General features: G+C 29.2%; 6 protein-coding genes across 6 annotated transcripts, besides 4 other annotated features; 5 read left to right on the top strand and 1 right to left on the bottom strand.

Moving 5' to 3' along the window:
* Positions 1-1,510: 1,510 nt before the first annotated feature.
* TVAGG3_0278730 (uncharacterized protein) lies at positions 1,511-3,814 on the top strand (the record flags this gene model as incomplete). The annotated part of the gene is made up of 1 exon (XM_001327479.1): positions 1,511-3,814. One exon carries the CDS (start codon positions 1,511-1,513, stop codon positions 3,812-3,814), a length of 2,304 nt encoding a protein of 767 aa, XP_001327514.1.
* Positions 3,815-4,050: 236 nt separating this feature from the next.
* TVAGG3_0278720 (uncharacterized protein) lies at positions 4,051-5,265 on the top strand (the record flags this gene model as incomplete). The annotated part of the gene is made up of 1 exon (XM_001327480.1): positions 4,051-5,265. The coding sequence occupies one exon, from the start codon at positions 4,051-4,053 to the stop codon at positions 5,263-5,265; it is 1,215 nt and encodes a 404-aa protein (XP_001327515.1).
* An 868-nt stretch (positions 5,266-6,133) lies between these two features.
* On the top strand, positions 6,134-6,473 carry TVAGG3_0278710 (uncharacterized protein; the record flags this gene model as incomplete). Its single annotated transcript, XM_001327481.1, has 1 exon — positions 6,141-6,473. One exon carries the CDS (start codon positions 6,141-6,143, stop codon positions 6,471-6,473), a length of 333 nt encoding a protein of 110 aa, XP_001327516.1.
* A 4,170-nt stretch (positions 6,474-10,643) lies between these two features.
* Positions 10,644-11,460: a terminal%2Cinverted (terminal inverted repeat of Phantom-3 transposon ID:TVAGG3_0278700).
* Positions 10,644-14,432: a mobile genetic element.
* A 1-nt stretch (position 14,433) lies between these two features.
* Positions 14,434-15,362: a mobile genetic element.
* Positions 14,546-15,362: a terminal%2Cinverted (terminal inverted repeat of MuDRx-3N1_TV transposon ID:TVAGG3_0278680).
* A 729-nt stretch (positions 15,363-16,091) lies between these two features.
* Positions 16,092-16,691, top strand: TVAGG3_0278670 (positive regulation of myosin-light-chain-phosphatase protein; the record flags this gene model as incomplete). Its single annotated transcript, XM_001311727.1, has 1 exon — positions 16,092-16,691. The coding sequence occupies one exon, from the start codon at positions 16,092-16,094 to the stop codon at positions 16,689-16,691; it is 600 nt and encodes a 199-aa protein (XP_001311728.1).
* A 2,164-nt stretch (positions 16,692-18,855) lies between these two features.
* TVAGG3_0278660 (STKc MAST like domain-containing protein) lies at positions 18,856-21,159 on the bottom strand (the record flags this gene model as incomplete). Its single annotated transcript, XM_001311728.2, has 1 exon — positions 18,891-21,083. One exon carries the CDS (start codon positions 21,081-21,083, stop codon positions 18,891-18,893), a length of 2,193 nt encoding a protein of 730 aa, XP_001311729.1.
* A 3,434-nt stretch (positions 21,160-24,593) lies between these two features.
* Positions 24,594-25,907, top strand: TVAGG3_0278650 (RNA polymerase II transcription regulator recruiting protein; the record flags this gene model as incomplete). The annotated part of the gene is made up of 1 exon (XM_001311729.1): positions 24,691-25,854. The coding sequence occupies one exon, from the start codon at positions 24,691-24,693 to the stop codon at positions 25,852-25,854; it is 1,164 nt and encodes a 387-aa protein (XP_001311730.1).
* Positions 25,908-26,217: the final 310 nt, after the last annotated feature.

Below are 26,217 nucleotides of genomic sequence, written 5' to 3'. Positions count from 1 at the left end.
TTTGAAATACTCCCAAAATTGTGCAGAATATCTGATTAATTCATTAGAGAATACAGTTACTTATCAATTTGTCATTAGTTTGGCTAGTTGTTATCTCTTAAATACTATTTTTATCAAATTTTATTTCGAAATTTAATCAGTTTCTAATTAATTTCGGGAGTATATGTATTAACATTAAAAAATAATTCTAATCAACGTTCTATAAAATTCCAAAATAAATTCGAAAATTCAATTTTGAAGAATTTTTTGTTGATTTTTTAATTGTTATTTTATTTTTTGAAAAAATTTTGGAAAATTATCATCGCCATTTTCATTATATAACACATAGAATTCTCTTTTTATGCCGATTTATCACCGTTTCTCTTATTTTTAGATAAAAAGAAAATATTATGCAATATTCTCTACACTTTTATGAAAATAGCAAATATCACTGATAGATTTTGCTTTTACATCATCAACAAATACTGATTTTATTCATATTTATCCATTATATCTCGTTTCAGGTTTCTAACGTATTCATTGATTTCCAAAGACGGGGATATATGCATTAAATATTAATGCAATGCAAAATATATTCAATGCCCACTCTTGGTTAATCCATTGTAATACATATCTCTGACTTAGAAACGATTTTTTTTAAATTAAGCATACAAACTCATAAATCATCCGCCACATAATTACAAACTTAATGAAGCGCGAATGCTACACTTAAAATCCAACCATTACGATAATTTAAATAATATATTTTCGAAAATCGAATTTTTCACGAAATTAGTTATACAAAAATGCTTAAAACTCAGATCTACAAGCATAACTCGCATGTGAAGGCTTTTTCACAAATCGTATATTTGATTTAAAATTATTCTAAATCTCAAGCAATTTAATACTCAGCTTATACTGGAGAATCATTTCCACAATCACTTACTTTAAAAAATGTGACTTACACAAATTTTGATTATGAATTTCGTCGAAAACATACTTACATCAATGACATATGTCGTCACCATGGGGAAGAAATATCCTCCTTATACTTTCTTAACTTTTTATGAATAAAAATTTATTTATATTTTTGATTTCATTTTTCAACCTTTTTTTCATAACAATATATTTATCTTTCATATGTAGTTTAAGATTATGATGCTCGCATTCTATTTACACTTCTTCTTAATGAAATTTATTTGAAAAATAGATATCTTACTATATTATTGGATTTTCTGATATAGAAATACAACTTATAGAATGAGTTTTGTAAGATTCCAAACAATAATAGATCTATCACATATATCTCATAATTATGATTTTATATAAGAAATATATCTAGGATGAGGTATATATTCATTCCTTGTAAAAACCAATATTTGGGAATCTCACCCTCTATCGTCGTGATTTTGACGATTATTTTCATTTTTCGTCGTAAGACGATTATTTTTTTCATTATTCATAACTGCCCGATAAGGCTCCATTGAAAATAAAATTGAAAGTGTTATTGTATTTTTTTTTAGGAACCTGAATGGAGGATCCATTTGAGAGGATCTCTCTATTCAGCTATGATAGCAATCTTATATATAGTTTCAAATGGAAGATCCTATTATTAGGTTCTATTCTTAAATCTACAACAACTAACAAATGGTTACGAATTATTGGAACTATTTCAATTGTATTCAACGTTATTTCATATTCGATACCTGCGATGTACTTCATTTCATCATATACATCAATTTCTTATAAACTTCCAAATAATCCTCTTGATATCTTCGAAAGTGGAACATTTTTAACATTTTTAACGAAGTCCATCTTTACTAATACATCAATTTTAGTGTTCTGCTTCGTTTTTTACTTAATTAATGATGTTGTAATTTTGCAAGCCTTCAATCATCCCGAAATAGTCAAAAAGATTAACTATCTAACGACTCCAAACTTCCATTCAATTCTCATGCCATGGAACGCTGCAATAGTCGTTCATTGTGTAAAAATTATTCTAAATCCACCAGAGAATGCTCTTCCGCATATCTTCTTATGCATTGCTACATTTGTTGCATTCATTCCGTATCTGATTTTCCAGTTCCTTTTAGTGGTTATCTTTGGTTCAACAATTATTTTACCAAATCCTCAGTATACTCAATGGTTTGACAGTGGATCTTTGAAGCTTGTCCTCTACTACTGGTTTGTTGCTGTTGGATTTTACTCTCTTCCGAGATTAACACATACGATACAAACAATAATACTTTGTATCATTTGTTTGGCCAGTGTATACTTTGTGATATTCCAATTGAAATCATTACCCGCTATCGCTAAACTCGGAAAAGAATTTGGTATCATGAAAGTTTTATTAAACCTAGTTTTAGCCATTACATGCTTAATTGCCATCAATGGATATCTTTCACATGCTGTTACGCTCGCTGGATTGATGCCAATTGGTTTAGTTTTGTTATTTATTGTTTCATATTTCTTATCTTACTTCAGAATGAAGTTTTACATTGGTATTATTGAATCCTTAGAAGCAGTACATTCACCAACCTTCGAATATTTCGAATCCATTCTGAAACACATAAGAACTGAGTTTGATTTCAGAATTCTCATAAAATTAGGCATCAGTTTCAACTCCTCCTTATTCTTCAAGCAAGAATTCCTTGGTTATGTCATGTCCAGATTCCCAAATAGCGAATGGATGTTGAGATATGCAATTTATTTGTATTCAAACGTCTGGGGTGTTGATAATACCACATACAAATACTTCTTGCACCTTCTTTCAGTCGAGAAGCTCGAATTCTCCACTCAGTTGATGCTTTTTGAGGCTGTTTATTGTTATATGCAGACATCTGAAGAAAGTTCACCGTTAATCAAAAACGATATGAAACAATGCATTGAAATAATCTCACAATTTGGTTTGGCCACGAAAATTCTATGGTCTCATGCTCCGAAATCTTCAGATACTTTATACAACGACTTAAAGAGCGTAAATGAAGTTTTGCAGCTTGCATCGACCCATATTAAGAAGATGTCTGCATTGTACCAGTTCAATCATAACGTTTACTTCGCAAAAAGCATTTATTACGCAGATCTCAAAAAGAATTTCAGGAAAGCGAATGATGCTTACAACGAAGGACTCCAGTTATTCAACGAGAAGCAGAAGTACGTCACGACCACCCTCAATTCTAATCAGAGACCCTACTTTTCCGCTCCAATTAACAAAGATTTGATAATGAAGCAGCAGCCGTCATCAAATGTCCTGACATTTTTGTCCGTTAGAGACCACAGCGGTGATCTGGTCAAGCGAAAACCGAATATTGACTTCAAATCACCTTATATGAACTTATATGCCAATATTTGTACAGCGGAAAGGAACCAGCTATTGCCAAATACGCCGCTCATCACGAATTGGTTCCAATTATTCAGGTTTTTCCAGGTAATTTGTGTAATTGCTTTCATGACATTTTTGATTTTCGACCATACGATGTTCAAAAAGTCATGGGTCCTTGCAGATGAGTACAGATTGGCCTACGAATGCATTTACAAGTTCCGAATCTTTATAGATGCCACTGAAAAGTTGACATATAATTATATTGTCCTTCAACAAGCGAAAAGTGATGGAAATTATCGAATATGTCCATTCATTATCGAACACTTTAGGCTTGTCCAGAAGAATTTCACTCGTATCATCGGTGTTGTCGATAAATTAAAAGATTTTGTCAACATTTCGGACGTAGAAGGCAACGGTAGACATTTATGTCCTGCTACCAAAAATTCAGACAGCTCATACATTCTGCTTTCACTAACTATAATAACTCCTACGTATATCCTACCGAACAATTAATAGAATTAAGAACTAATTTAATAAATTTGTCGATGATAATCTTTTATAGGATACAAAATAGAATCTCCAAAGGAACATTTGAGGTATTCCTGGTACATGTTCACCATCAAAAAGTGCTTTTTACGTCAGTTGTTTTAATTTCTTTGTTGCTCTTCTCGGCAATGAGATGGATCTTCAATAAACTGAAGAATGATATGTTCCTTGTCTTCTCTACCCTACAATATCCTGTTAGAAAGATGCTTGAAAAACAATATGATACGATATTGTCTTCGAAAGATCCGGCTTTGGCTCCTCCGAAACCACAATCTGTTTTTATGCTCTTCTTCTCCCTGAACTTGGCCTTAGGTTTCGTTTTAATCCCGATTATTCTTGGTATACGAAGATTAGTAATAGCGAACAGTTTAATAACACCACAGAAGCTTCCTGAGAGCCCACTGAACATCACTATCCCATTTATGGCCTATTACGAGCATATTTTACTTGAATCAAGATTATGTAACAATATGATGGATAAATGTCCTCATGAACATGATGTTCGTTGCGTACACCACTTCTTCCAACGTGCAGAACCTCAAGATATGGTTCCTATCGTTGGAGAAATTTCGGATGATTCTTGGAGCAGAATTTTGATGCTTCTTATGTCACATGCTGCTGCATTTGCCTTTTTTGTGTTCATGACGAAGCTCAAGAAGCTAATGAGGACGTTTTGGGAATCATCTCATTTATTATTCGCAATTCCTGTTCATATTGGTCGTTCAAACTACATATTCACCAAGCTTATTACAGGTGATAAGATAGATTCGAGCGACTTCACAGAATATGTTCGAGAATTGTGGAATGATACGGCTTCCTACGATTTATTCGGAGTATTGAGGTTCAACCAATCAGGAGAGATCACAGAGAACGTTGGCTGCGCTGTCAAAATACTCGGAAAACTTCCAAAGAACGTTGATGAGCTCAGAGAAGCATTAATCAGCTGTGGTGTCTCGCCATCAGCACTAGAACACTTCTTTGAGAACAGAACCCCTACAAGTGTCATCTATGGCCGAGGTACTTCACCTTTCATGGCATATTTCTCAACACCCACTGAATTTTTCATGAAAGACGAGTCATCGGATGTCATATCATCAAGAACAGACATCATTAACTCACTCTGCGAGAATTCTAAGATAGAAAGACCTCCATTAGTTGAAAATGCTTTGTTATTATTCTTCAAAGGAGTCACAAAAGCAGATTACGATGGAATTCTTGCCGAATACAAAAAGTCTCTCGATTTCTTGATCCTTGCTGAAGGAAGATTTTCATCATTAGTCTTCACATGCTCAGTTTCATCTCCATCCATTGCTTCTAAGGTATTTGAGTTCGCTAAGAAGTGTAATTTCCAATATCACTCTGGAAGATACGCTCTTACTTACGGTGGCCAAATTAATATTTTGCAACCGAACAGATGATTGAGAAGTCAAGAGTACTAGGTAGACCATTCAGAGATGCCGAATACATCGTTAACTGCATGGAATTAGAAGATCACAAACTTTATGTGCAGAAAGAACTCTTAGATCTCTTTGAATTTGATACTTCTGCATTAATTATGAAAGAGGTGACGATTCGCGAAGATAAAGTTAATGTAGCTGTTTTCTGATTTTCATAATTTCTTTATTTCTAATTATATTTGTTTTTAAAATAAAATATCATTGATCATTAATAAAATATTAAAGTCTTTTCTGTTTATGAGCTCAAAGAAGGAAAGAAAATTGAAATTCAAAATTTGCTTTCAAGGACAAACGTAAAAAAAATAAGCAAACATGAATTGATACAAAAGCCATTTTTATCTCGGGTAAGTTCGTTCAATAAGGTTGTGCAATCAAATTTCACATTCCGATTGTTAAAAAGTCACTTTTACTATTTGCCATGTCAAATCTCAAAGCCTCCTGTATATAATCATGTACTGGATTAAAAGCACAATATAGTATAATGCGAAATTGAAGGACAATAAATTTAAATTGGCTTTACAAATTTTCGTGGATACAAATTTTTGTTGATCCGATTTTTGACAAATCAATTTTTGTTAATACAAAGCTTGTATAAAAAAAATCAAATTCAAACAATCAATTTTTAAGAATTCTTGTGTTAGTAATTCTATGAGCCATATGATCTGTAAGCATCTGATTTTATACCAAACGAGCTCAAAGAATCTGATAATTCTCAAATTTTATGGTTTCATGAAATTTCAATCATTCGTTCTTAAATTCATTACCTATGATAATATATCAGTTGACTATTTAAATTCTGTACAACCTCACAAAACGATGACAAATTTCACTTTTTCATGCTGTTCTTTCTCTTCAGCCCGATTTCAAGTTATCAAGTCAAGGAGGATTCTCAGATGTTAAGACTCTGGAATCTTGCAGATGGCAGAGCCCTTGTTTACCAGACAGTTTCCAGGAGATGCATTGAAGGTCCATGCCCAAAGGACGCTCTCAAGCCAGACTATTATGCTTATGTTTTTGATGGCGCTAAGAAGTTACTATTTGTTAGTACATCTGGTAAACTCAAACTTCAGGATGGAAGAATTGCTTCTGTTGGAACTGACGGATATTTAAGAATTATTGACAGCAGTTCTATTGCTTACACAGAAACACATTATGTAACCAAATATTAATTAATTTATTCTAAAAAATTTTTATTTCCAAACTATTTAAATTTGATTTTTTGCTTATACCAGTTTGCGTAAAACTACATTCTTGTGTTATATGTACAATACGATCATGATCTTCCATGGACGCATAATTTTGAAGATCAAACACATGATATTCATACATAATATAAAACCCATATATTATATCAAACCTCAGCGATTTATTTTCCTTCTGATTTTTGGTGTTTGGCAATTATTAGCAAATTCTAAATTCCGAAAATTTGCATTTTATATAAATTAGGTTAATGTATATAAGGGTTTCGTTTTGCTAAAATTGTCACTTTTATAGCATATTTGTTTTTGGATGTTTTGCGAAACCAAAAAAAAACTATGATATACAATGTGTGTGTAAAGAAAATACTTTATTTACTAGTTAAAAAATCATTTGGTATTGATCAAGTTATTTTTTCTGGATAAGATATTATATGGATAATTGGATAGAAAATACAATTATATAATCTTGTACCTGGTTTAATTAAGCTAATTGTCATCAGAAACTTGTAATTTTTATGAATTTCAGATTTTCTTTTCATTACTGCTTTTCTTAATAGGTCAAGTTCTTATTTACGTTATAAAGTATGATATTTACAAATATCAAGTTATCGTGTTTTTTGAGAAATTATGAGAAACAAACAAAAATGAAAAAGATAGGAATAGCAATGAATAGTGATGTGGGTATAGAAAATGTAAGAGATATGAATGCAAAGCAATCAGTATTTAGGATATTGACCATAGATTTCGAAAAAAAAATGCTGCATATTGAGCGAAAACTATGATTATATTATAAGGCTGTCATTTAAAGCATAATGAAACTATTCCCTTTTCATTTTAATCGAATAAGATAGTAAAGATTTTTGAATTAGCTAGAAACTGATGAGATGTTTTCACAAATCAGATTTTTAATCTCTATAATGCATAATTCACTCAATATCTCAATTTTGATATTGCGAGATATTTTTGCTATCGGTTTCGCAATTTTGACACAATAGCAAGAGGGTTCTATAAGCATTATTATCAACGTAGAATCTGAATATCATATCAGAAAATGTCGCAAATCTGACATTTACCCGACCAAATAGCAAAAATAATTGAATACTTTTCGCAAAAACTTTAAAAATCGATAAAAATATGAAATATAGATATTAAAGAGACTTTTTATATAATATTCATAAAGATTTTCCAAAAATATGATACCGCAAAATTAAAAAAGTGACGTCTTGAGTGGAGTCAAAGGTCGAAATTGCTAGCTAAATGTTTTTTTAGCGAAATTGCGTATTGTACGTTTTTTTCGCAAAACGAAACCCTTAATGTATACATTGATATTGTATATCCTCAACATAAATATGAGCTTCTCAATTGACAATAATTTTTGAGAAAGTCTGTGAGGAATTAAAAAAAATAGCTATAGAAGAATGATGTGAAAGTGTGTGTAAGGGTGCAATTATGCCCATCCGACTTTAGTTCAAATTTCTCGAAATTGGCATGGGGTGATTGAAAAAAAAACCTTATGAAATCAGAGCATTAGTTTACAAAAAAATAACGTTATTTACACCCTGAGTCTTCTTCAAGAGATCTTTTTTAGATTTTGAAACAATAAAAAGATCGAGTATGATCAATGTATGCTATATTTAAGTTTATTCATAAAAATATCAATTCTATCATAGAGAAAAAGTATATATAAGTGCAAAAAAATTGAATAGTTGTAAACTAAGGCAGTGAGATCTTAAGGGTTCCGACCGACCACCTATCTCCTCTCAAAAATTTCAACTTTGGAAGGTCATATCTTGGCGAATACGAGGTTTCAATCCGAATCCCAGGTACATCATTCCTCCTTATAATATATAGTATTTAAAAATGCCTCTAAGTGAAGTCTTTATCGATGACTCTTTTTCAACCCTCCTTTTTTCGAATTTTTTCGATTTTTTTCACCCTCTCCATTTGAGTGAGAAAAATCATGAATATTCAACCGATGTTTTTAAGATTTTAATGGGATAATCTATGACCTATATATATGCATATATTGATGTCAAATTCGAAAATAAAAATTTTTGACACGTAAAATTCGTCGATTTTGCGTGTCAGAATGAAGTGAAACGTGACAAAGAAGTAGGCAGACTAAAGAACGAATTAGCTTATAATTTTATTATAAACAGTATTATTAATTATCAGAGATTATGAATCTATTTATCATTTTTTCACAAAGCAAAAATAAGATTTTCAGATCTTCAAATTCAAAAGATTATACTTGATGCTAGCAAAGTAGTTTTTGTGGTGCCGAAATAGAAATGTTTGTAGAGCCAGAGTGGTAATATTTAATAACTTTATGAGATAATTCATAATTCATGCTAAAAATGTTTTGAAACTATTTTAGCAACTTGTCAAAGAAATACCATTAGGTTTTTAAGGGAGAATACGGAGTAAAAATCTATTGTTTGCGAGAGAGTTAATTGAAATCAAATAAAAAGTATCAATAAATGGAATTATTGATTAAATTGCTTCCAAGCTGGGATATCTTGCTTGTTTAGTGAGTAATGGATTATATGGAAACCTTCTTGCTTTGGTGTTTTTAGATAGAAATTTTGAAATTTAATCAAAAAATTGTACGTTTATCATCATTATGAAACCAGTAATATTATAGCTTTAATCAACACCTTATGTTCATATTCCAAGCTGTAATTTTGTCAAAACAAGATCTAATATTTTTTTATACTTTTCCAAATAAATGATGGATTTTAGTGCGAAGAAAATCCTTTTATTGCATTTTTGATTGAAATATGCTACTTGCAATGGCTCCTGACGTAATCACACTATAGATATAATTTTATTATCACAATTGTGATGTAGAGTATTATATCTAGAAACGAAATATGCTAAACATTATTGAGTTGGATATTATGGCAGGCTTAATTGGAAATGAGCTAGTTATCTCATTCTTATTTTCATTATTTTTGTATAGGGGCAAGTAAAATGTGGATGTTCATTCAACAACGATATACTTCATTAGGTTTAGATGCATAACATTTATTTGTATTTGCTAGAAAAGCATATTTTAATGTAATCAAATTTAATATCTCGTAATTATTTGATTTTTGAAGCAGAGTTTAACTGCAATTATTTTATACACTTTGTCCTGATTTCATTTCCGTAGAGTCGAAAAAATCGAATTTTTTAGGTGCAACTCGAGGCATTTTACCAAGTACTTTTAATAAGGAAAAATGAAGAAATGATGGTAAAAAATGCTTTCTTTAAGGCAATATGGTGACTTTGAGATTCACCTACCATATATGTATATCTTTATATGAAGGATTACTATCATATTGTGTATGGTAGCAAAGAAAGATATCTATCATGTGAGCCAACAAGATGCTATGAAGTTGATGAAAATTGAGAGGAGATAGGTGGTCGGTCGGAACCCTTAAAGACCAAAATTGAAGACCATGTCATTAGAACATTTACAAAGTTTAAAAATATTCAGTTTTTCCTATAAATTGGGAAAATTGATAACTTTTCATTTTTGGGAAATTTAATATTTTTGATACCGATTCGAAACCCATGATGCTCTTTTTTATTATTCAACTAATTGAAACGGACCAAGCCCTAAGTACTTCACTTATGAATAAGTACAAGGCATACATTGATACATGGGATTCAATATACCAAATAAATTCAAATGAAATAAACTCAACAACAGGATTATATAATGAAATCAAGGACAATTTGATAGATACTGGATATTTTAAACCACAAGAGATAATCCATTTGATACGGCAAATTGGCTTTGTAAGGCTACATTATCGTCATGGATATTTAGAGTTAATTAAAAGAATTTATGAAGAATATCATTGTGAAAGTGATTATGATATCCAAGTTCTTGCATAATCAGATAGTGTCGTTGCTGTTAACCTTCTTGAAATTCTTATAAAAGATGATGATAAAAAATTATTGAATTTCTTGAATAATAATAGAGAATACAAGCTCAATGAATTAATTATAGGTTGTTGCGAAAAGGAGCAGTTAATTGTTTCAGGTTATTAAGAGATAACTTTAACGGGAAAGTCTCTAAAGAATGTCGTGATGCTTCATTTAGAATAGACAATCAATATCTCATTGAATTATGTTTGAGAGAACAAAAACGAGATATAAAAATTGCTCACATTTGCTCACATTTTGGCACTTTTTTGTACGTTTGTCAAAAAATTGTGAGGAAGATCTCACAAAAATAGTCAAAATGTGAGCAAATTTTGAGAAGTGCTCACATTTTGACATACGATTATTTTCATACGTTTTTTTGATGAATTCTAATAAAACTTCATTATCACTTTCAGAACGAAGCGTAACTTTTCAGCACGTAACGCTCTATCATGTGTAGTGACATATTATTCAAAAAAACTCAGATTGCTTATCTTATAATAACAATTTCATTAGAAAAAATGCACGATTTCACGCTAAAACTTTGAAGCAATTCTTAAATTCGGATAAAAAATCGATATGTATTACACTTTAAACTTCAAAAAATGGTTCAAAATTTAGACTTAGTTTATCTTAACAATATAGCAGATTTTAAGCCGAACAAGTAGGAGTAATAGAAATAGCTCTTGAAAATAATTACAATTAGTAATATGTAAGTCAAAGTTCGAGTATTCTAATAAATAAACGTTCCGGATTTTCTTTACTACAAGAATCAATACTTAATATATAGAAGCAACAGTAAAAACTTATTAGAGATTCAAAAAGAAAGTTGACTAAAGAGAATCTTTTTATATAAGTAATTTTATTTTTTTGAAATACGAGATCGAATAAACATGTATTTTATTTTATTACTATAATAATACGTTTTTACATAGTAAGAAAGTTTAGAGACTGAAATGAAATTAAAAATTGAGAAAAAAATAAAGCTTTTCTATAAAAATTCATATTAATATATAGTATAATGATATTACAATTTATTGATAGTTGTGTTAGAAAAAAGGTACATTCACTATTTTTGACAAAATTTTAAATTTTCATGGGGTTGTAAATCTTATAATAACTAGATGAATAAGGAATAAATCCCAGTATGATGTGCATCATTATATTAAACACTATATGTAAGGCTGGTGATTCTATTAACACTTATGAAGATCTATAGTATTTGAGCAGATAAATTTGATAATTTCCAAAACTCTTATATTTCAAAATTAAAGTGTGCGAATGCATTTAAATGAGAGCAAAAAGAGATTGATGCTGTTAAAACTAGGTGTTAATTTGCAATTATTTCGCATCACAAGAACTACCCAGTAAATTCGGCTATCTTTCTTTGCAATTATTTTCTATTTTACATATATTATAATGGTTAGGGTTTGAAGAAAAGTTACTAGAGAATTATTGACTTTTGAAATAATGCAGAATTTTACTTGAAGAAATCATTAATTTATGAGTTCCAAATTGCTAAGCATGACGAAGGATCATTAAATTTGCTACAATTAAATACACTTATTGCAGAATTAAGATTTTTGAAATTAAAAGTTTGAAATATTGCCTTTTTGAATAAAAATTTAAATTTTATTATATAATCATGATAATATCTTATAGAAATTAAAAGAAAATATTTTAAACCATTCAAATATTTTGAATGTCTTATCAATTTAAAATATTAAAAGATAGCTTGATTTTATCATCATTAGTTGTTATCAAAGTTTTCTTCTTTTGATGAACAACAGTAAATGATTTGTTAATTACTTGTCTTCCTTTTTCGCAGCAAAATCGAAAGTTATGATGATAATCTTGCTCTCAATTTTGAAACTCTCTGATTTACAAGTAAGCATTCCTTTGGAAAAGCAGTCCTATTCTGTTTTCAAGATATTTTAAAGCCTCAATTTCATACAATGCGCAGATCTATTCGAAATTGCAAGAACTCTCAAGAAAAATGCAGCAGCAAAGAAGATTCCATAGTTTCTAGCATCAAAAATTTACAACCTTAATACAACAGTTAAAGAGAAGCTCGAAAAGAAAATATTTAACCATAAAGCTGGAAACCATTCGATATCTACTATTGGATCTAATAAAAAGTTAATTATAACATATTTAACATGCTATTTGTTGACTTTGTTCCATTATATTACCATATATACCTTTTTGAAATCTAAAATATTTTTACAATTTTAACCATGTGTTGTTGAAACCATATATCAATCTTAGCTAAAGTATAGTTTATGAGTCTGTCACCATCTAACGTATGAATTTTCAAAAATGTCAAATATGTTCATTTTTTCTGTAGATTCAGCCATAATTTCACGTTGTTATACTATTCAACTATTATTTAATATTTTTATCGATTTAAATATATGATGAGATGCTTAGTTCTCCTGGAAATCGATTTTTAATCGCAATTTTAACTTTCCAAAAAAAAAATAAAAATATCCCTCTCAATTTTCTAAGTTTTATAACTCGCCAAATCTCTAGCCAAATTTTTTTGGCCCGTATAAATATTGTTTGGCACTATATAGGGATGCTATTTATCATATTTTCATCCCATTTTACTGTTATCACCTAGTGAATGTACCTTTGTTAGAAAAAATATACAACTAAAATGTCAGTTTTAAAAAATTTAAAAATTATATTAAAACAATAGTCATTGAGGATGGTTAATTGCAAAAACTCAAGAAACTATCATTATCTCTCTTTGCTTAACACATCTACAACTGGAAACATCATTCCAAATGAAGTTCCTCAGTCTCGTCAAAATTTCTCTCTCATCTACAACAAGCTTAACTCAAAACTCAAGAAACTATCATTATCTCTCTTTGCTTAACACATCTACAACTGGAAACATCATTCCAAATGTTGCATTCAAGAATCCTATTATTATTCTTTCTTTCAATCTTTTATATTTACTCTTTAAATTCTAATATAATATAAATTCTTCATTTCCTTTGTTTAAACTTTTTTCATTTTAATACCATTTTATCAGATAGTAATTTTTGTTTTTCTCTGACCAAAAATCTTCTCAATTTAACTCCACCTTCACAAAAATTCATTGAGTTCTCTCAAAATTCTTGTATTTTTGGTATACTTAAAGTATCATCTTCAAATATTTTTTTGGAGAAAATTGACTTTGCATAATATCGTAATACTTTTTAAGGCAGATAGATTTACCGTAAGTTGAAGAACTTTTAATTTGAACAGAAATTATTCAACAAATATTCTTTTTATTTGATCAAGATACGTATACCAATATGATCTACTTGCTAGGGATATGTAGATCACGTTCAGAATTTGCCAAGTTTGGTGAATATCTATGGGATTAGGGACATCTATTTAATTTAAGAACTAAAAATTAGCATAGGCGTATTATGCTGTTACTGAAATATATTTTGGATGTATAAATTTTTACTTAATACTCTTTTATTGTTATCATTTTTAAAGATTTTTTATTATGAGCAAAAAAATGGCAAGACAATAATATATTGTACATGCAATTTATTATTACTGAATAAATTTATCAATCAAATTTGATCACATACAATTTTTACAGATAAATACATTATCTCAAAAAATATCTATATATTAGTATATGTTACACGAAATGTAATAAAATGTATTACTTTGGTTTATCAATTTATAAATAAGAATGAAAATTTGTTATAGCTTTGTTCCAATATTTATTTTTATATATTTAAGTTATCCATTTTACTGTTTTCATTCATATTTATAACAAAATTAGAGTCCTTACATTATTTATCTTATTTCAATAGTGATAAAAATCAACTATATTTTGTAAGATCTTAAAAAGTGACAAAAATGGAAAACTACATTAAATTTATTTATAAGGATACAAAATTATATGTCATTCCACCAAGAGCGGTTAAAGCATTAACACTTTATTTATATATATCTCACAAGCTAAGTTTACCTCTAAACACATTCGAATTAACAACAAATAACTACATCATACTGGGATTTATTCCTTATTCATCTAGTTATTATAAGATTTACAACCCCATGAAAATTTAAAATTTTGTCAAAAATAGTGAATGTACCTTTTTTCTAACACAACTATCAATAAATTGTAATATCATTATACTATATATTAATATGAATTTTTATAGAAAAGCTTTATTTTTTTCTCAATTTTTAATTTCATTTCAGTCTCTAAACTTTCTTACTATGTAAAAACGTATTATTATAGTAATAAAATAAAATACATGTTTATTCGATCTCGTATTTCAAAAAAATAAAATTACTTATATAAAAAGATTTTCTTTAGTCAACTTTCTTTTTGAATCTCTAATAAGTTTTTACTGTTGCTTCTATATATTAAGTATTGATTCTTGTAGTAAAGAAAATCCGGAACGTTTATTTATTAGAATACTCGAACTTTGACTTACATATTACTAATTGTAATTATTTTCAAGAGCTATTTCTATTACTCCTACTTGTTCGGCTTAAAATCTGCTATATTGTTAAGATAAACTAAGTCTAAATTTTGAACCATTTTTTGAAGTTTAAAGTGTAATACATATCGATTTTTTATCCGAATTTAAGAATTGCTTCAAAGTTTTAGCGTGAAATCGTGCATTTTTTCTAATGAAATTGTTATTATAAGATAAGCAATCTGAGTTTTTTTGAATAATATGTCACTACACATGATAGAGCGTTACGTGCTGAAAAGTTACGCTTCGTTCTGAAAGTGATAATGAAGTTTTATTAGAATTCATCAAAAAAACGTATGAAAATAATCGTATGTCAAAATGTGAGCACTTCTCAAAATTTGCTCACATTTTGACTATTTTTGTGAGATCTTCCTCACAATTTTTTGACAAACGTACAAAAAAGTGCCAAAATGTGAGCAAATGTGAGCAATTTTTATATCTCAATGAATACGGCATAAGGATTACTTTAGATAAATGTGGTGTTCACAAAAATCTTCATGCATTTCTATTATATTTGAAACAAACTAATGATATTGATGGATGTTTTGTATTTTCTCCTGCTTTTCATATTAAATCTCTTTGTGAATATTTTTATTCAGAAGGTGCAAATATTAATTATGTAAATGAAAATACTGAAACAGCACTTCATGTTGCAGCTTTTGAAAAACAAAATGATATTGCAAACTATCTGATTAAGCAAGGAATTGATATTGATAAAGTAAATAAAACATATGGATCTGCATTTAATATTGCAGTAAATACAAACAACACTGAATTGGTAGAATTACTTAATGCGAATGGAGCTTCTATCAATCTCCAAGGAGAAATTGAAGATCTTAGGCCACTTCAAATTGCAGCAATTAAAAACAATATAAAAATTGCTGAAATTCTGATTTCACGAGGTGAGAATGTAAATAGCAGCAAGAACTATCTTGGGTTCACCCCTCTAATTTATGCAGCACTATATAATTATAAAGAAATGGCTGAATTCCTTATTTCACATGGTGCAAATATCAGCTTAACAGACCATAATGGAAATAATGCTATTACATATGCATTAATGTATAATTCTAGAAAAGTCAAGGAAGCAATTCTTGAAGAAAATGTAGGATACATAAAGTTACCTGATGATTATAAAAATTCCTTACTTTCTGGAGATATAAACAATGATATGATTGAATTTCTGATTTCAAATGGTGCAAATGTCAACCAAAGAAACTCTTTTGGAAACACGCCTCTACATGTAGCAGCATTATTTTCTAATAAAGAAAACGCTGAAATATTAATTTCTCATGGCGCTGAAATAAATTCCTTAAATAAAAATGGTCAGACTCCTCTTGATATTGCTGTTATACGTTATCGGAAACAAAATGAAGATTTTCTTAAAAATCATCAAGAAGAAATGAAGCATTTACAAGAAAATAACCAAGATGTTCTTAATTCTTTGCATGAGGAATCTGAAATAGAAGCTCTCTTAAAATCAAATGGTGGAAAAACTAATACAGACAAGGAATTCACTGATGATGCTTATGAATTAATTTTTGAATATATCTACAACGAACCTAATAGTTATACATACATAATTGTTGCAATTCAATTTGTTTTGATAATTATCAACCTTAAATTGAAACGCAAAAAATCGAGAATAACTGATCCTTGCACTTCGGCATTTGTTCGAGCAGTAATAATGACTATAAATGGCATCCTTATCATTTTCTTTTTCCACTTGTGCAAGAGAGTGTTGGAAATAACTGCGAGAACGATGGACTAAAACTTATTTTCTCTGATTTTAAGACTATTTTTCAATTATACTACCTACCATTTATCAATAATTTGAAGTTTATAAATAAGAAAAACACTAATTTAATAAAACTGAATCAAGTGAACATAAGATTTGATGAAAGTTTATAAATAAGAAAAACACTAATTTAATAAAACTGAATCAAGTGAACATAAGATTTGATGAAAGTTTATAAATAAGAAAAACACTAATTTAATAAAACTGAATCAAGTGAACATAAGATTTGATGAAAGTTTATAAATAAGAAAAACACTAATTTAATAAAACTGAATCAAGTGAACATAAGATTTGATGAAAGTTTATAAATAAGAAAAACACTAATTTAATAAAACTGAATCAAGTGAACATAAGATTTGATAAGTTTATAAATAAGAAAAACACTAATTTAATAAAACTGAATCAAGTGAACATAAGATTTGATGAAAGTTTATAAATAAGAAAAACACTAATTTAATAAAACTGAATCAAGTGAACATAAGATTTGATGAAAGTTTATAAATAAGAAAACACTAATTTAATAAAACTGAATCAAGTGAACATAAGATTTGATTAATGTTTATAAATAAGAAAAACACTAATTTAATAAAACTGAATCAAGTGAACATAAGATTTGATTAATGTTTATAAATAAGAAAAACACTAATTTAATAAAACTGAATCAAGTGAACATAAGATTTGATGAAAGTTTATAAATAAGAAAAACACTAATTTAATAAAACTGAATCAAGTGAACATAAGATTTGATGAAAGTTTATAAATAAGAAAAACACTAATTTAATAAAACTGAATCAAGTGAACATAAGATTTGATGAAAGTTTATAAATAAGAAAAACACTAATTTAATAAAACTGAATCAAGTGAACATAAGATTTGATGAAAGTTTATAAATAAGAAAAACACTAATTTAATAAAACTGAATCAAGTGAACATAAGATTTGATGAAAGTTTATAAATAAGAAAAACACTAATTTAATAAAACTGAATCAAGTGAACATAAGATTTGATGAAAGTTTATAAATAAGAAAAACACTAATTTAATAAAACTGAATCAAGTGAACATAAGATTTGATGAAAGTTTATAAATAAGAAAAACACTAATTTAATAAAACTGAATCAAGTGAACATAAGATTTGATTAATGTTTATAAATAAGAAAAACACTAATTTAATAAAACTGAATCAAGTGAACATAAGATTTGATTAATGTTTATAAATAAGAAAAACACTAATTTAATAAAACTGAATCAAGTGAACATAAGATTTGATGAAAGTTTATAAATAAGAAAAACACTAATTTAATAAAACTGAATCAAGTGAACATAAGATTTGATGAAAGTTTATAAATAAGAAAAACACTAATTTAATAAAACTGAATCAAGTGAACATAAGATTTGATTGAAAGTTTATAAATAAGAAAAACACTAATTTAATAAAACTGAATCAAGTGAACATAAGATTTGATTAATGTTTATAAATAAGAAAAACACTAATTTAATAAAACTGAATCAAGTGAACATAAGATTTGATGAAGTTTATAAATAATAAAAAAACACTAATTTAATAAAACTGAATCAAGTGAACATAAGATTTGATAATGTTTATAAATAAGAAAAACACTAATTTAATAAAACTGAATCAAGTGAACATAAGATTTGATAAGTTTATAAATAGAAAAACACTAATTTAATAAAACTGAATCAAGTGAACATAAGATTTGATTAATGTTTATAAATAAGAAAAACACTAATTTAATAAAACTGAATCAAGTGAACATAAGATTTGATGAAAGTTTATAAATAAGAAAAACACTAATTTAATAAAACTGAATCAAGTGAACATAAGATTTGATTAATGTTTATAAATAAGAAAAACACTAATTTAATAAAACTGAATCAAGTGAACATAAGATTTGATGAAAGTTTATAAATAAGAAAAACACTAATTTAATAAAACTGAATCAAGTGAACATAAGATTTGATGAAAGTTTATAAATAAGAAAAACACTAATTTAATAAAACTGAATCAAGTGAACATAAGATTTGATTAATGTTTATAAATAAGAAAAACACTAAATTCTAAAAAAAAATATAAAAACATTAGATTTAATATTATATATATAATTTGATGAAAATTAACATAGTATTCGCAAGTCTTTAATAAACATATAAAGTTAAACAAGGTTAAACTTTGAAGGTTCGAAATTTGTAGAGAGAGCCCTCTTCTTTGTACCTTTTTGAGTGTGATTCTCATGAGGGAGTTCGAGATCATCCGAAGTGAAGCTGCTGCTCTTCAATCTCTTCGCCATATTCATGTTTTGGTCGATCAAATTGTCAACACCTATTGATTGGAAGTCTGAGAGGCTCTTTTCTTCCTCAATGTCATCAAGGTTGAACTTGGAAACGGATGTTTGAGGAGAAGAAGCAACAGAGATGTCGTGAAGAATATCTTGATCGTTTAATGGCGAAAAGTGGTATCTTTCTTCGAACAAATGTGTATCTGTCGAACTCTTGAGCTGAGGTTTGAAAGGTGGCTCGGCTGTTTCTGGGTTAATTCCCTTCAACCACGGATTTTTGAAGATATCGTTGATATCTTTAACGCCGAGACGTGTTTCTGGGTTCGGATCGAGTAACCTCTTGATGAGATCTTTCGCTTCCGGTGACATTTCGTCGTCTGGCTGAAAATCAATTTTATTAAGTAAAATGTTCTTAGTAGTTTCTGTATCTGTATCGGCGTGGAATGGTGGCACGCCCGTAAGGAACTCAAAAAGCATTGCTCCGAGTGACCAGTAGTCGACACCGAAAGAATGAGGTAAATTCATAAGAATTTCAGGGGCCATGTAATCGAGAGTACCAACAATCTCTGGCTCTGCTTCGATATCCTCTGGTTCGTTGGACATTTGGCGGTTTACAATGCCTTGATGGCTCAATCCGAAATCTGTAAGTTTAAGGGTTCCGTTTTTAGTGACAAGAATGTTATCAGGCTTCAAGTCACGATGGATGATACCGTTTTCTCGTAAGTACCTCAGAGCGTGGAGAATTTCTGCGATGTAAATTTTGGAGGAATCCTCGTCGAAGCTTCCCAGGGCTTGGAGTAGTGAGTAGAGATCTCCTCCTGGTACGAATTCCGTAACGAGATAAAGGTTTCGTTCGCCAAGAATCGAATAGTAAAAAGTAACAATGTAAGGGTTCGTAAAATTCTTGAGAATGTCCTTTTCTGTCATAATTCTGCTTGTTTGGTTTTTCTGAATAACCGTTGTTCGAGGAATGACTTTTATGGCAAAAATGTCACCGGTAAGCTTCTTTTTTGCAATGAAAACAGTAGCGAAGGCGCCGCTAGAAATTCGCCTGATAAATTCGAAATCAGCGATCGTAACATTTTGGAAAGTAATTGGTTTTGGATTTTTGCTAATTCTGGTATCGCTTAGACCAGCGCTTGCTGTACTCATAGCTTTGCAGATGCGTATGCATTCGCGGATTGCGTTGATACATTTATTTAAAATTGGTCGGATTTTGTCACCGCTTTGGAGATATTTGAGAACAACATGGAGGAGCTCTAGTGTTTCGCGAGCGTCAGGCTGTGAGAAATCCAGGTGCTTGACATGTTGTAAAATGAGGGACATATGAAGAAGTGGAAAATGATAAGAAACCATGATATCCTGGCTTTGCGGCCAATTGACCTTGAGTTCCTTATTAACAATATCATTATATATTTGGTCTATCGTGGCAAGGATTTGAGCTTTGCACTTATGGCTCATATATCCTTGGATACAGAACTTTGTATGGGTTTCTATTTTATCTATAGGGATTTTCTCTTCACAAATACGGCAGATAAACATGTTTTGATCGTCCTCAGGGATTAAAATCGAACCATCTGGTTTCGTTGGTGAATTAATTTGGAATTGTTGCTCTTTTACTTTTTCATATTCATTATCAGAGCGAGTTCTGGCATCAAGCATGGTTGAGATTTGGCGTATCGATAAAGCGGATTTAAGTAATAAAGAAGAACATCTGTCGACTCGTTCAGTTAAATTCTTAGTGGATATGATGGATCTGACTGAAACGATTACTTCATTAGCGGTATCTAATAAATGTCCGAATTTGCACTCCTGAAGATTTTTAATTGATTTCTTCAGATTTTTAAGCTGGGCTTTTTCTGTCATCGACATGGAGCCCCCAAGTGAATCTATGTGTTGCAATAGGGAGCTTAAAAATGTTGACTGGGATCGCAAAATGAAAAAAGGTCTGATGTATTTAAAGCCTTCCTGGAGATTTCGTCCTTGTGCCATCATGTCTGTTCGAACTCCAATAAGCGTGGTTTGGAAAAGTTTCTTGGCTGGAGGGCCTTTTTGCGCCGTATTTATCATTGAGAATTAATTTATTTCTACAGCCACAATAAAAAAAAATTTAAAAACGTGCATAAGCTTGATAAATGTATTCTAGAGATATCAGACGATTAATGGGTATTTCTTAAATGTCCAAACAGCCTATTGAAAAGTATCCTTGAAAATTTGTGGGTTACTATCATTTATTTTGAATGCGTTACAAACAATGCCAAAGAAAAATGGTTGTTAAGCACTGCCTAAAAATCAAGAATATCAAAAAATAAATATTTGTAAACATGAATGGGAATATACAATAGAAACATTTCAGAATAATTTTTTTTGGCTAAAAATTACGATCGGGTTTTTTTGTGCATAATGATGTGTATGAGTACTTGATCATATGTAATTGCTAACTATTAATGAATGGTCGAGAAATTATTCAATTCCAATGCCGAAGATCTGATTGGATTCAGTATTAAGAAAATGTGCATGTAGGTTCTCAAGAAAGTGTTAATATAACATTAGTGCTTATCATCATATCATTTATTTATATTTTTCAATGAGAAATTAATTACAAACTTTGATTTAAGTGTTATACATAATGTAGAATAGTGTATTTATTGCAATAAGTAAATATGGCTATTGTGAAGCAATTATTCACATTTTACGACTAAGGATCATCAATAATCTTCCAAAAATCGGAAACATATCCACCAATAAGTTCTCTAGTTAGATCGTTTCTCTTTCTAATCTGATCCTTCTCAATTCACATAGCAAATTAGAATGAAATGAAATTTTGCATTCAATAGCTTTGATAGACTGGTTTTGTTAAGAAATGATTCCACTTCCTACATTTGTAACGATTTCCATATATATATATGCATTTATTGATTCCAAGATGAAATAAGAATAGAAAACAAACTATTCAATCATTCATTCTTATTGAATAACATTGTCCTCCATATTCAATATATGATAGCTCAAGAATAGATTTTGATTTAAAAAAAAAATTAGGAATGTAATGTGAAAAATAAGAAATACGTATGGTTAATAGTGAATTTGAAGAGAATAATCTATATTATATGATTGGATTTTAATATAATAAGAAATTGATAAGTGGGATACGAATCAGTTGAATTATTTGTGTGAGCAATAAAAGTATCATGCTAGTTCAATAATATATAAGTTAAATTTAAATATCTTAGTTCTTATATTTCACTGCAATCTTCAAAGGATACTCAGCAATATTCATTTAAATGCTCATTCGCTCGCATTTATAATGTGATGGAGGTACATGTTTAAATGTAATCAGCTGGTTAATCATATCTATTAAGGATATAATTTTTTTGAAAAGAGTTGAATTATATTCGAATGAACCTTATAGTATATAACAAAAATAAAATTAGAGATCAGCTACGCAAATTAAATAAGTCAGTCTTAAAAGAAGAAATTGGAGAGAAATTGCACTAATGAAAGAATTGGATTAATGAAAGAAGGAAAACATACCGAATAAAAGTCAATCGCATGCATTTCTGCTTATATCACAATTTTGGATATTGTGTTTATGCAAAATGGTTGATTTGACACTTTTCATATCTCTAATGATTCTGAAAATTAATACTTGCGAATTAGTTAATGGCATGTCCTAATTAATAATATGTGTATAAATTTCACTTTGAAGAAAAAAACTGCGACATTTTGTTTGTTAACCACTTTTGAGAACCTCGAAACGAAAATGCGATTACACTCTTAATAGAATGCTTCTGGTTGGAATTGTTATAAGTGATTCAAAAAGTGCTAAAAGTCATTGAATTTGATTATATTACTTAGCATGATATGATAAGCATAATATTCCTATAAGATTTTCAAAGGAATTGAGAAAACTCATTGAAATAATTAAAAATGTTTTATTGATGGAAAATACTTGATTTAAAATTCTATAACAAATGCCTAAGGATGTCAATTCGGAAAATTGTTTTCATTTTAGGAGAATATAATTTTCCTTTTGGAAAATCTAAAAAGTGAGACGCGCAGGATTCGAACTTTTTTAAAAGTTGATTTAAATATATTCTAGTGTGATTTCTAAGGATAATATCATATTTAAAATAAGAATATACTAGTTTGGGTGGTATAATTTTTTCGATAAATTTGAGAATATGTACGTTTAGGGCATCAAAAGTGTCAATTCGCTCAGCGAAAGCTGAGCTAGCTTTCGTTTTCGAAAAAATAGGGAAGGAGTGAAAGAGAGTGATACAGATGTTGACACATTCATATCATTTCAACAAATTTTGATCAAATTGAAATGCAATGAAATTCATTCACTTCATATCCTTCAGTCAGTACATTGACATCCTTCTACATCACAATGATAACTCGTACATCAATAGTTCTACAACTAACTCAGAAAAAAACAAGATTTTTCCTTCCAGCTTACAGCTTTTAAAAAATTTTCGATGATAAAAAATCACTCTACTCTTGTTTATCGATATGTTGTGATAGTAGGTAAACGTATTCTTATCGATATTAATAAAATATTTTTACGAAAATCTGAACCAATTACAGAGTTATTCATAAAGTTTATGAATAACTGTAATTACTTCATCTTTGTTTTATATTTGAATAAACAATTTAATTTAATTTGCATAATTTTTTTTAGTTGAAAAACAGGAAAACTTATTTGAGTTTGTATTTTTTTATCGTTCAATTCATTGTATCAGTGAGTGATCCAGATATTTAAGATATTTAGAAAAAATTTTTAATTTGATTAACAAATTTTAATCAAAATAGCAAAATCTATTTGATAGCTGTAAGCAAACAATAACTTTTATTTCAAGCAAAATCACTTATTTTCATCTAAACGTATAAAATTGTCAATTTTATGAGAATAAATTTAAAATCTCATGAAATATAAAGAAGAGTAATATTTTTCAATTTTCTTTTTTTTCTTTGTCTCAAATATTTTTGTTGGGAATTTTCTTGTTATCAAAAAATAATTTTAATATTTGTTTATTTCATTACATACAATAAAATTTTAAAAACTCTATTTGTTCACAAGAAAATTTTTTCCCTTCATATGAAGAAACATTTTGTTCTCCATTTGATGCTGAGTCTAAATCTCAATTTTTGATTTTTCTTCTTTCCAAATTTCTTTTTTCCAAATTAGAAGTTTAATTCAAATTTTCAATAGTTTATATATTTTCTCAAACCTTCTTAGATTTTCTTACTTTTTGGGGATTTTCTCTCAAAATATACAAAAATAGTAATATCAATACATGTGTCTAATATACTTTAAAACCATCGTGATAAAATTCAAAAACGAAGAGATCTTCTCTCCAAATTTTTTTCAAAATCAAAAAAATGAGATAAAAAATACGTTTGGAAATTCATTTTTAGCATTTTAGGAATTTTCTCACTTTTCTTCCAAATTGACATCCTTAAAATGCCATATTTTATTTCCAATTTGAAGGAACCGTAAAATGCGCCAAAATGAAAGCACATAACGTTCTTAAATTTCAATCCTTCATTCAATTTTATTATAATGGTCCAACAACAAACATGTTCAAGTAATGATATTCTCAATAATTCAACAACATTTTTTTTCAAAATTGTTTACAAAAAAGGTTTCAACTAAAAAAAAAATAAATTCAAAATGCATCATCCATCAGCACATTATAACCCGGAAGTAATCAATAGTGTTGCTGATGTTGCATTGACATACTTTGGAGATTCTCAGTTTCAAACCCCAGAAATTAGAAGTCTTGTAGCGATGCATTTAAGAAATTACATTGCCGGAGCAATACCGTTTGATTTGCTCGAGAACAACGTTAAGCAAATAATTCCAAATACAGAACCTCTACAACACATCAAATCTATTATCGAAATTGGTCAACAACCGATTCCCGAACAACAAATTACTCAACCTCAAGATGACACCGAATCAAAACGAAAGAAATCACGTCCTTGGTCTCAATATGAAGACGACCGCCTTATAGCAGGTATATTACGTTGTGGATTAGAAAATTGGACTTCGATTTCTCGTTTTGTTGGAAACGGGAGAACCAAGTCACAGTGTTCGCAGCGATGGTTCAGAGGTTTAGATCCAAAAATCTCAAAAATGCAGTGGTCAACAGCTGAAGAAGATCTTCTTATTCATTTGATTTCTATTCATGGAAATAAAGCTTGGACTACAATTTCCTCCCAAATGAAAAACAGGAGTGATGTTCAATGTAGATACAAATACAAACAGCTCGTTAAAGAAAAACGAATTCACAATGGAACCATTTCTGCTATAAATCCGCTAGCACAAGTAGTTTCACCGCCATCCCATAATTCCCCCGCTCAACAGATTTACGTTCATCCTCAATCTTATACGCCAAAATTCGTTCAACCGATGTATTCTATTCCAGTTGTACCTCAAGAAGCCCAAAACTACCAGAACTACCAAAACCAGACCATCTTTATACCACCAATGCAGTCGATTGCCCCTATAAAATCTTCAACTCCTCCACAACAATCAACTCCAATTTTAACACCTCCACAGCCTCAATCGCATATACTAGTACAATCCCCATCTACTCTTCCTACTCTCATGCAGCAATATCCGCATATCGAAAATCCAAGACCTTCATTACCTCATGTACAGCCTTTCTTCGAACATGCTTCACCAATACAGCCATCGCCGCTGCAGCCTGATATACACCTTAAAAAGATTGAGAAAGAATCATTTAACGAAGATCACGCTGACGCTTTACATCACAGTTTCCCTCCAATCGAAGCTCCTGCAATTAACGCGAAGCTTTACTCTGTATATTAATTTAATACTTGTAAAATTATTTGTGTTTTATTTTTTCTCTTTCCAAAAGAAACAAAACGAAAAAAAAATTTTTTTTATTCAATTCTTAAAAATTGTGACGTATTCTATTTAAAATTTGTTTGAATTGAATGGTTTACACGCAAAATTTATTGAAAAATTTAAGATTTTCCAAAAATTTAGCCCGACTGTAAATGATTAGGGATTATCTATATACTCCAAACGAACCATTGGTGGTATCTTTAAGTAACAGTTATAGTAGAAACGATTACAAAAGATATTTGTAATTTCTATTAGAATATTGAATGCAATTAATTCAAATGTAAACTATATTAGAGATACCTTGTTGATACCAGAATTGATTAG

The sequence above is a fragment of the Trichomonas vaginalis genome, chromosome V, assembly GCF_026262505.1.
Source record: "Trichomonas vaginalis G3 chromosome V, whole genome shotgun sequence".
NCBI lineage: Eukaryota > Parabasalia > Trichomonadida > Trichomonadidae > Trichomonas > Trichomonas vaginalis.
The sequence above is the reverse complement of the archived record's forward strand: the minus strand, read 5'-3'. Positions and strand labels throughout refer to the sequence as shown.